General features: G+C 35.6%; 1 protein-coding gene across 1 annotated transcript in view; it reads left to right on the top strand.

Annotated features, from left to right (window-relative positions):
• LOC111507851 (ATP-binding cassette subfamily C member 4) overlaps nt 1-12658 on the top strand; it is a 37828-nt gene extending 25170 nt beyond the window's left edge. Inside the window, exons 7-11 of the mRNA XM_074174989.1 lie at nt 1905-2313; nt 5949-6099; nt 6371-6601; nt 9327-9838; nt 12016-12658. Coding sequence (XP_074031090.1) covers nt 1905-2313; nt 5949-6099; nt 6371-6601; nt 9327-9838; nt 12016-12474 — 1762 coding nt within the window. The 3' untranslated portion in view covers nt 12475-12658. The remainder of the gene's footprint in view (nt 1-1904; nt 2314-5948; nt 6100-6370; nt 6602-9326; nt 9839-12015) is intronic.

The raw sequence follows: 12658 nt of genomic DNA, 5'->3' as shown, positions 1-12658 counted from the left end.
TTTGTCCGTTTTCATGAGTCAATATTGAACTGTAATATCTCGGTGGATGCTCATTCGATCCATTCGAAATGAGTGTCATTTGAATCAGTACACTTTCGCCAATGTAATACGACACCATTAATTCCGTCAGCATGAAAATTGGGTGCTCTAGATTCGATGTTAATAAAGGCCGTTTTTGCGTTGTTTTGGCGAAGATTCTACCAGTATAAAGTTTTCAAAGTGGCCAATTAGCCAGAGGTCTGGAGGTATGGTGGGTGAAGCATAACTACGACGCTCAATACGTTCAATTTTCAAACGATAATTTGTGAAACGTGCAAAAGGAGGTGGTCACGAAGCTGAACTGGACCTCTTCTGTTGACCAGTGCTGGCTACCGATGTGATTTTTCATACATTTTGTCGATTTCCTCCAGTAGGACTCCGCTGTGACGGTTTGGTCCGGTTGCGAAAAGTTATAGTGGATCACACCGGCCGCTGAACACCATACGGTTAAAATGGTCTTTTTTTGTAGTTTTCTAATTGAAAAGTGTCTGGATGGCTCATCGGTGTGCAGCCAATGGCCTAAATGTGTGTGCAGCCAATGGCCGTTGTCGTAGAAGATCCACTTTTTATCACACTTGACGATTCGATACAAAAAAAAGGTCGTTCTGGTTGCGCAGAAGCAAAGAAGAACAAACTTTGAAACGTGACAATTTATCTCGTTCAAATCGTGGGGCACCCACCTTTCCAGCATTTCCTCCCGTGTTTTACCATCAAAAACCGCATCAGAGCTGACACTCAGTTCTTTCGCTATCCCACGTATCATTTGCAATGGATCAGTCTCCAATAGGGTCCTCATTAAAACAGACAGACAAAACTTTTGAAACAACCTAAAATCTATATGTATGTCCCGAATACTGGTACACCTCACTTCAACACTCAAACCGGAAAATTTTCATAAAACGAGATAAATTGAAAGAAGCATTGGCACAACGCATTATATATTGCTGGACTAATCGATGTTTCCATGAATGCATTCAAGAAATCATCAAAATTTTCTAGAAATGATTGGATTCAGATACTACGAGGTGAGGCTAGAAAATAATGAAGTCGCCACTTTTCACATTCTGCAGGTCGTAGGTTAAATAGTTGGTGTTTCAATTGATAAATGTATCGAAGTGAAATTGTCAGTGAAACTTGTTGGATCCGCAACAGATACTTTTTCCAAGTGTATGTAGATTAATGTATGTCAATTATAGGGGTTTCTGAATGGTATAGATAATTCAAAGAAGGGCCAGAATACCAGAAGATGATCCACGCTCAGGCTCTTTTTACAGAAAAGCCATGAAGATTGTGTCTTCAGAAGTACATAGACAGTAAATGAAGAATATTATCTCAATGTTTCCGCCACACTATGTGAGCGAGTATACAAAACTCAATCAGAATTATGAATGAACAAGTCGTAGATACTCCATAATGACAATGCTTCAGTCCACACTGAACTGATTGTTCAGTCATTTGGAGTCAAGCATGGGAACCCTATGTTTGAATATCTCCCAGACCCACCAGATCTAGCTCCATGTGAATTTTCATGGGATTGAGATGTAAAACTGCATGAATAGTGGTGGAGAGTATGTTAGAGTTGGTGAAAGATCAACAAAAATAAGGAATCCTCTTATTTTCCAGCTAAACTTCGTACATCGATCAATAACCTGATATTTCAAAAATTTCTGTTGATAATGATGATTGAAATATATAATTATTTCACTATCAAACTGCACTTTATGAAAATTCGTGAGAGAATGACGTTTTTGGCACAAGAAACTTAAGTATTTGATATTTGATCTGTCATGATTCAATTTTAAAGTAGAAATCAACGGTTTTCATTGTGGATAACCCTAATTGATGAAATATTGAATGATTTCCAGGGTTAATGTGGAGCAAATGAGGTTGAAGCAAAAAAATGATACCTTCAATTCAGCATCAATTATAGTGGATAGCTCATCGAATAGTACCACCCAATATGAAGCAACAAAAATAATCAGCTTCCGCTCTGGACATTGGTTGAAGCCCATTCTGACTCCTGACAACACAGTAATCATCTACACTTCTTTGATACTAGCGACTGTTATTGTAACAGTCTTGATAAGGATATTATTCTTCAGAAGTTCTTTAAATGCTTCCACTAGGCTACATAATAGGATGTTCAGCAATATTTTGAACTCGACTATGAGATTCTTCAATACAAACCCCTCAGGAAGAATACTCAACAGATTTTCTAAAGATATAGGAATCATTGATGAAGGCATACCAGTGACATTTGGAGAAACCATATCGGTGAGTAGAAATCTTCTGCAGTTCATTAGTCGACGATACGTCTCTTAGCATATTTTTTCATATTTACCTAGTACGTCACAAGTGGAGGAGGAAAAGGTATAACGAATATTCTTGTGAGATTGTTCAATCTATCTCATTTTGGTTCAGGTGGTTACTTATCAAATATCAACGTTGGCTAATTTTCCTTCATTGGATTCGTTTCGAAATGTTGGAATTGGTGATGAGGATAGTTTTTGATGATAATAATAATAAGCTTCATTTGACAAGTAACAGATCTTCCAGACGTTGGCAAATATACTCTCGAAGGCCAGAAACTCCAGAGTCGTTTCTGAGCACTGTATGTGGGAGAACAAATCCAATACATATGAAATCTAATATTTAGGTACGTTTCTGACTATATCATATTCGGATATTTCACAAATAGGGTAGAAGAATAAAGGAACAAAAATAACCAGAACAGGTATATTATAGTACAACAGATAAAAATATTGAATGAAAATATCAACAAGGAAGTAATGAACATCAAAAGCTTGGAACACTGTTCCGAACCAGAAAACTGTACACACCTCAGCAACTTTTGATGCTTTATAAAGCTCAGATCAGACTTTCTTTGGAGTATTGATCTCATGTATGGAAGTCCGCCCCCAACACATCCTTAAGCTGCTGGATTCCATCCAGAAATGAGCCATCCCCCTGATTAGAAACGCAAACATCACTTGCAACCTTGATAGTCTCGAACATCGAAGAAAGGTTGGTAATTTGTCTCTCATCTATAGATAGTTTCGCCGTTGATTTCACCGGGAGCGAAACATATTAGAAATACGCGGCAAACTGTGCTGCTCATCGCTTTGAGATTCGACTCAGTTTGGGAACTTTTTCATTTGGAGAACAGCGTTTATGTTCCTGAGAAAGTTTTTCCGAATGGATATGATCTCCAGCGATTCAAATCCAATGTGAATCACTACTTTCGCACAGGCATCGCTCTAAGAGCGTCTTGAGGATTTTCCGGTAGTGCTTGTTGTGCGGTAGTGTTTTGTCAAAAAAAAATATTCACTCACACTGTATATACATTTATTGATCGATACAGTTATAATACTTCTCTTCTGAAATAGAACATAGCTCATTCAAAATGGCATCATAATATAGTGGTGTGGATGAGTCAAATGTATAAGGAATAACTGTTATTATATTTATTCATACTGTCATTTTATCAAAAATACATATTACAAAGGAAATTTCTCAATTACCTAATTACTGTATCAGTTACATTCTCCACAGTAGTTTGCAGTGTTACATTAGGTAACACGGGGGTGTTTCCATGAGAAGTGAAACAAATTCGGATTTTCCAGGACTGAAATTTTTTCAAGAAAAAAGTGTAATCGTAGTAAGTTGGTAGTCCTGATCACGAATCTGAAGGAATTTTGAGCCTATTTTGTCCCCTAATATGTTCTACCGTGAAAATGGGGTGTTCCATCGCGAGTGGCGGACAGTTTATATCACTTTGGCCAACCCCATTCAGGTAGTAGGTGCATTTTGAGCATTTCCATCAGTCCTGAGAGTTTCATCATTCCACCTCAAATATTACAAAAGATATTACATAAGAAGTGAGACAAATTTGGATTTTTCAGAACTGAAATTTTCCCAGGAAAATAGTGTAATCGTAGTGAGTTGGTAGTCCTGATCACGAATCTGAAAGAATTTTGAGCCTATTTTGCCCCCTAATATGTTTTACCGTAAAAATGGTGTGTTCCATCGCGAGTGGCGGACAGTGTATATCACTTTTGCCAACCCCATTCGAGTGATAGGTGCATTTTGAGCATTTTCATCAGTTCGGAGAGTTTCATCATTCTAACTCGAATATTACGGAAGATACGGGGATTTTTCCATGAGAAGTGAGACACACTGTATAAAGACCTACACTAGAAGAAGTATGTTTGTCTAATGTTAAAAGGATAGAGTTCACTGCATAGCTTCTCAGATGGATATGTTCTGAGTTTACGCAGAATCACTTCGAAAAATCGCTCCAGAAGGTTTTCTAATTGTTGAAGATGGGTTTGGAAAATTCCCCCCAAGCAAGTATCGCATAGTTCAAATGAGGTGCCACTAGACTTTTATATATTCTTATTCGATCGTTAATTCCAAAAATATTCTTTCTTCTGTAGAGAAAGTAAAGTATGGATCATAAATTCTTTACGAAATATTTTACGTGAGAATCCCATTTTAGATGGTTACCAATTATTATTCCCAGATATTTCAAGCTTTTTTGTCAAATGTTATTTACTTCTCCAGTGGTTTTGATTGGGAATAGGTTGTTCATATATAATATGGAAAGTAATGGGTTTAACACAGTACTTTGGGGTACACCATAATCTTTAGTACTTGGGATGCTTGAAAAGCCATTCATATCCACAATTTGCGTACGTTGCTAGAAGTAATTTCCAAGAATTTTCAGTTGCAAATCTCTCATGCTAATATCTCTCAGGAATTTGATAAAAAGCGGAAAACTAATGGTATCAATTGTTAACTTTTAATCTTACCTAAAATGTATAAGATCTCTTCATATCAGGCCGAATGACCGATTTTTGATAATTTTTTAAATTTGATTTTCTGAGAGTCAAAAACAATACTTCATTTATATTCTTATCTTAGCAACTAATACAAATAAACGTCAATATAAATCAGTACAGGAATTCAAACAGTAACATTGACAGCCTTCGCTAAATTTAAGTCTGATAATTATGGTGGCTCAGGTATTTTGTTGTTCTGAATGATATACAGTATCACCATTAAAGTGCGCACCTATTGCAGTTTTTGAGTTGTGTCTGCTTTTTCAAAATTGAAGGTACTGACGTTTGTTTAAGAAAATAGCCAAGTGATTGAAACTTTGCACTAAAAATGTCCGTATAAGTAAAAATGTATCGGAAAAGTTAATTTCCATGATGAGTTTGTTATGTATACATGAATTGATGACAATTAACCGAACTTGTTTTTTAAAATGAAGGGGATATCTGTCAAAAATAAGCAAAACCTTAACTTCATCCTAGTTGCATAAAATATGGTACATGGATATAAAATTGCCGTAGACACAACTTTTTCAAGTAACTTTTTGTTAAATTCGATCTAGAAATGCACTTTTTCAATTTTTTTCAAAAAAAAGTTGAATTTGACCAACACTGAACGTCAGTGGGTCGCAGTTGGCCGCATCATTTTGAGTTAAATTTAAAGCACAAACAAGTGCCGAAGTTGAACTTCATTGAAACTTTTCGAAAAAAAAGTTTCCCATATGGTGCGCACTTTAATGGTGACACTGTATGTTCGAGTTTGGATTGAGTCTATTTTAAACCTGTTTGAACATCTGCCCATTCAAAACTGTTCACAATTTTTGAGTTCAATCAACACATCTTAAAAGTTCACACAACCGCTGATGAGTCTGTAAGGTCCACCATTATTTTCTTCTTCAACAAAATAGTCAAAAATATCTAAAATGATTCAATAACAATGGTACAACGCTTTGACATATGAATAGATCTACAAAAGACTCATCTATAGCAACTTATGGAGCAAATACTTCTGATTTAGATACCCTCTTGTGTATTTCTCTAGATTGTTGGTGAATAAATACAATTTTATTTCAGATTGGTTTTTCGATGGTTGCTACATGTTTGATGATTGCGATCCTCAATCCATGGATAATGATTCCTAGCTTAATAATTCTCTTGATATTCTACTTCATGAGGAAAGCCTTTCTGGTATCGAGCAGGAATATTAAACGCATAGAATCTAATAGTAAGTGAGCCAAAGGAATTCCATTCAAATCTCCTCGATCAAGTAAATTGGTATAAATCACTATCTTTTATTCATTAAAAAACGAGCAATCATCCCAGAACGTCAATACTTTTCTTGACGCGCATTTCACAAAGCAAATTGGAGCCTTTAGGGGATGAAAGAGACTATTGACGAGTATTGAAGTTCTGGTGATTGGGAAACGTGCTATTCTTCGGATTCATTTTATGCCAGAGGTTCCACTTCCTCCTTCAATTTTCTTTTCTTTTCTCAGCACGCAGTCCTGTTTACACTCATCTTGCAGCCTCGCTTCAAGGATTGACCACAATCCGAGCCTTTGGTGCAGAAAAAGTTATATCCGAAGAGTTCGACAGATTTCAGGATTCATACACATCCGCATATGTCATGTTTACCAGTGCGACTCGTGGATTTGGGTTCTGGTTGGACTTCCATTGTAGTATATATATTTTTTTGGTGATGGTCAGCATTTTGTTCATCGAAAACGGTGAGTCAATTCCATGAAGATCGACAATACCAATTTGAAATTTTTCCATACTGCTTCTTTAGAAAATGTGCTGTAGATTGGGTGTGTGTAAAAATGTTCAATCACAAAAACTTTTTACAGGATGTTTTAATTCAAGTCGGTCGATCGGTAGCCGGTCGGTTCGACGTGGGTGCTTTGTTCACTCACTCGAATCGGCCGCCGTGTTGGTCGATAGTTCAAGCCCCAGGCCGAAAGATCGATTTCCACTTGCTATGGTCCATTCCGTGTTAGAAATCACACGTTGAAAAGTAAGACCTTGTTAATCCTTAGCTCGCACAATTTTCGACTTCTAAGGGTTGTCGTTCGTAGGGGTGCGACAGCTGGTTAACTAAAAAACCAGATTTTAAACAAATTCAAGTTACCAAGTAACCCTATTTCATTCCATCATTGAAATAACGTTTTAACATGCAGCTCAACACTAGATGAACTACTTCATTTATAGTTGTTTTGAATCATATTTCCAACGCTCATTCCCTTCAAATCGGCAAAAGGAATCTCATTCCAGTAATTAGTACATGCCTAGAGGGCGTCAGCTACTTACTCATCCATTATTGAAAAAATCACCATCACACCATCCCGGAAGCATATCATTTGATTCGCATCTGAGAGTTTTTTTTACTGCACTCTCCGAGATTATATTTTATTTCCATGATAGAGTCGAATGGTTGATTGAAAGTCAATTTTTTTTGTCTAATGTATCCTATTCTATTCAACTGTATGTCATTCTGTTTTATTGTATTATATTTTATATGCTGTATTATATTTGTAGTATTCAATTGGATTCATTGAATCTCATATTATTTCATTGTAGCATTACTATATCTTGTTTGTAGGTATATCTTTACATTTCACATATACTCAAATACACATGATTTATTATTTTTTTATCTTTTTCCTCTTCAAATCATCAATTTTTGGCATTGTATTTCACATATAGCATCACATTTTCCATATTATTATATTCTCATATAGTTATTTACCTGTACTTTGTTTATGAGAAACAAGTGCTTGCACTTATCTCCACACTATTTTATTAGGATCAAGCATGTAGCCTCTTGGTTCTAATTATTTCTTTCACACTGGATTATTATTATTACCATTCATAGCTTTCTCTTTCAGTTCTCATTATTGAAAAAATCACCATCACACCATCCCCGGAAGCATAACAATTGCTTCGCATCTGAGAAATTTTTTTACTGCACTCTCCTAGATTATATTTTATTTCCATGATAGAGTCGAATGGTTGATTGAAAGTCAATTTTTTTTTGTCTAATGTATCCTATTCTATTTGACTGTATGTCATTCTGTTCAATTGTATTATATTTTATGTGATGTTTTTATTTGTAGTATTCAATTGAATTTATTGGATCTATTATTTCGATGTAGTTTCACTTCATCGATTGACGACTTGTTTATTTTGTGGAAATTCATGTTCACTGAGGATACACTACAAAAACACACTTTTGTCTATTTTCCACTATATTTCTTTATAGCCGAAACCGGTCAACAATAAAGAAATATAGTGGAAAATAGACAGATTTCATTGTAGCATTACTATATCTTGTTTGTAGTTACATATTTACATTTCACATATACCAAAATACACATGATTTATTATTTTTTTATCTTTTTTCTCTTCAAATCATCAATTTTTGACATTGTATTTCACATATATTATCACATTTTCCATATTATTATATTCTCATATAGTTATTTACCTGTACTTTGTTTATGAGAAACAAGTGCTTGCACTTATCTCCATACTATTTATTCAGATCAAGCATGTAGCCTCTTGGTTCTATTTATTTCTTTCACTCTGGATTACTATTATTATTATCATTCATAGCTTTCTCTTTCAGATCGTGTCTGAAAGTTCCCTTTTCGCATGATGTACACATCTTTATAGAGGGTTTACTTTGAAATTGATTGCTTCCTTCCTTTCTTTGGGAGATTTCCACATTTTTGCATTGAGAGATGATGAAGTAGAAATAAAAAACCTTTCTCTCCCAAACACTTTATATGATATTCAAAAATCTCAATATCCCAATCAAAACGTATAGGTATCATAAAACATTTTCAATTTTTATCCCAACATTATTCTGGATATCAGCAATTTCATTGAAATCGAAGAGAATACTCTACGTACAATTAATGCATCTAGATGCGTCAATTAAGTCGGGTGACTCGGGTACCGACTCTGCGGTCACTTGCCAAAGCACGATAGATTTCGACAATGAAATCCTATTGTTGAGAAATACGGAAAGGCATATGGCTTATTTTTGACAAAAATACTTTTTCAGTATGATACGACGCCTAACTACAATCTCTCTTCTTGAAAAGGTTATTTTGTTTTTTAATCGTTGTGAATTGAACATAATTTCATGTGCTTAAACTTGGCTATATGCAAAGGAGTCTTATACAGAATTCAGAATCGTCTAGTTTTGGACATTGTAGATATGATGATGAGGAGAACGAAAGTAGTCCCATTATAACTATGTTATTATCGAATGATATGAGAATACAAGTTTGAGAATTTGTGATATTGGATTCAGTAGTTATTTAGGAAGTGTTGAAAAAGATCTACGTTCTCAAATATGTAACTTTTCCAGGTGTAACCTACGGAAGCTCATCCTTCAATTCCACCGCAAGTGAAAAAAACTCTAATCAATATTTTTCTATATTTCAGAGTCATATAGTGGCAACATTGGTTTATCAATAACTCAAGCGATCAGTCTGACCGGAATTTTCCAACACTTCCTTAGACAGTGGAGCGAATTCGTAAATCAAATGACATCTGTGGAGAGGATCCAGGAATACGCAGATATCATTCCAGAACAAGATAATAACACAAAATCCCCTCCAAAATCTTGGCCTGACAGAGGAAGAATTGACTTCGTGAACGTGTATATGAAATATTCCAAAAATACTCCATACATTCTTAAGAATCTCGTTTTCGGAATCCGACCAATGGAGAAGATCGGAATAGTAGGACGTACTGGAGCAGGGAAATCTTCTTTGATTCAGGCTCTTTTCAGATTGGTTGATATTGAAGGCAGCATTCTGATTGATGATATCGATACAAAAAGTGTTCCACTGAATGTTCTCAGGTCGAAAATATCCATAATCCCCCAAGAACCGGTTTCATTTTCTGGAACTCTCAGGATGAATTTGGATCCTTTCGACGACTATGATGATGAAGTGAGTATGCTGTAACTATTTTGTGACCGGCTCGTCATGGTTTATTCTGTGAATTACCCATTATAATGAGTGTTGTTTCCAAACATGTAGAAAATTCATATTTTTGTGATACATTCTTCACCTAAGTTTCTGTTTTGACAGAACTGTTGAAGAAAGGAATTCCAAAACAACTAATTTCATAAAAGCATTGAATTATAGGGCTATTTTGCCAGTTTAGTGCCAGGAAGATGGTTCTTTTCCTGATCTACAAATATTTGTAAATAGTTCATTTTGAAATTGATTGCTGTCTTTGGTAGATTTCCACTTATATATGAGGTGGCTTTATTTATGTTTATCATTTTCCAAATGTTGGATTTTTCGTAAACAAATGGAAATTTGGCAGCTAACGCCTTGAAAGTATAGCTTCAAAAAAATCCAGGCTTCAATTTCGAAAACTATCAACTTTTTTAATGTAAGCTTCAGTTTGAGAAAAATGTTAGATAATGGAAGTATGAATGGACTTCAATAAAGAAGCTACGGTGTTAGCGGAACGCAGCTAGAATTGAAAAAAATTGTGGAAATGGTTCAATTATTATCGTGGATGACAGTAAAGGGAAATATTGATCGAAAAGCTTTCTGCCAGTCATCTTTTACTCTTTTTTTTCATTCCTTAGTATTCATCTTTGTTGGAGTGAAATATTTTTTTGATTGAATCAACCGAATTAGATATAGCGGGTGTACAAGGTCTGTTCAAAAATTAAGGTGAATATTCAAATTTCGCGGGCTCGTACATTCGATTATCGATTTTTTTGTCATGTTGGTACACTCGTTTCGAACATATATTCACAGTTTCAGCTGTTTAGTTTGTTGGTGAGAGGCATAAAAGTTAGAAGTGTTTTGCTTGTTCGGCGATTTTCCGTTATCGTTCAAAAAAATCAAAGAATTCGCCTAAACTTTGTAAAAAATGGCACTTCAAATGTTGTCAGTGGCATACGGTGATTGTACTCTGAATCTGAAAAATGTTTACAAGTGGTATAAGTTCATCACAGAAGATCGAGAAAATGTGAATGACGACGCTCGCTGTGGACGCCCCAGCACATCAACAATCGATGATAATATTGAGAAAGTGAAGAAACTTTTCATGAAGAATCGTCGAATAACTATCAAAGAAGTTCCTGAAGATATCGGTATATCGGTTGGGCTATGCCATGCAATGTTTCCGTGAATTTCGGACATGGAGCATGTGGCAGTAAAGCTCGTTCCAAAATTACTGAATGTCGACCAAAATAACCGTTGCATGAGTATCGCAAAAATTGTTTAATGACGTCAACGGTAATTCAGATTTGCTTGAAAGGCTCATAACTGGTGACAAATCATGTAAATATGTTCATGACATCGAAACCAAAGTCCAATCGTCCCAAAGGAAGATCCAAGATCAAAAAGGCACGCCAAATTCGAATAAATGCAAGAGTTTTGCTCACTGTTTTCTTCGATAACCGTGGCGTAGTGCATCAGGGGTTTTTTCCACAGAATCGTAGAATCAAAAAGAAGTATCATCTTGAAGTAATGCGTCGCTTGCGAGAAGCAATACGAAGAAAATATCTGCATCATAATAATGCATCTGCTCATTGCTTGTTCGTAATTTTTTGGCTAAATAAAAAACACCGTTCTCGTGATTCAGCCACTGGAGAGATTGAAGAGATACATGACGACATTGAGGAGAAAAACCGAATAGCTGAGAAAGCTTAAGTGCATTTCGAAACTGCTTCGAGAATTGGAGTATATCATGTTGATGGATGTATGAATGGATATTTTTTTGAGAAAAATGAAAATATACCGTATTTTTTTAACATACCTCTTACACCAAACCACCCGTTTTTACCCATACTTTCCCTGCTAAATTGAATCTATAAATCTCAGTGCTATAGTTTGAGGAAACAAAAATCGTTTAAGAACATTTACTAATCTTCAAGCAAAAACTAACCTATTTCATTCAGTGGATTGTTATTTCAACTGTAACACTATCTGTTGGCTTCGATCATAAATAATTATGTGTGGAATTACGAATCGAATGACTTCTTAATTCATGAAATCGAACTGGAATTATGTGAAATGACACTTGTTTCCTCAACTGCAAGCAATATTCAAATGCAAGTTCTGAAACAAAAATATGTTTTTTATACATTCTTCATTTCCAGATACTGTGGGATGCCCTTGAACAAGTAGAACTGAAAAAGTTAGTGAATGAATTGCCTGAAGGTTTAGACAGTAAGGTCAGTGAAGGCGGCTCCAATTTCAGTGTGGGACAGAGGCAGCTCATATGTCTTGCCCGTGCCATAGTACGCCAAAACAAAATTCTAGTACTAGACGAGGCCACAGCCAACGTTGACCCACAGACAGATGCTCTGGTCCAGAATACCATAAGGCAAAAATTTTCCAGCTGTACTGTATTAACCATTGCTCACAGACTGCACTCCATCATGGATTCAGATAAGGTGTTGGTAATGGACGGTGGAGAAGCGGTAGAATTCGATCACCCGTTTGTCCTTCTGCAGATGAACAAAGGGGTTTTCCATGAACTTGTTAACCAAACTGGGGCTTCGATGGCTCAAAATCTGTACGCCATTGCTGAAGAGAAATTTTCGCGAAAGAAGTGATTGAATCTTCATTCGAAAGTGGTTGACAATGTTTCATGGTGACATTCATTTGTTCGGACTTCCATTGTCTTATATGATTCTACTACGACTGGAAATCTATGAAAGATCAATTGGAATTGGAATGAATAGCTGAAATATCAATTATGTTAAGCAATGAAACGTGAAATAAAAATACAAGTACAAA

The sequence above is a fragment of the Leptinotarsa decemlineata genome, unplaced genomic scaffold (assembly GCF_025532065.1).
Source record: "Leptinotarsa decemlineata unplaced genomic scaffold, Ldec_3_MD MMD2_tig00000882_RagTag_RagTag, whole genome shotgun sequence".
Lineage (NCBI taxonomy): Eukaryota > Metazoa > Arthropoda > Insecta > Coleoptera > Chrysomelidae > Leptinotarsa > Leptinotarsa decemlineata.
This window is presented reverse-complemented; position numbering and strand designations above follow the sequence as displayed.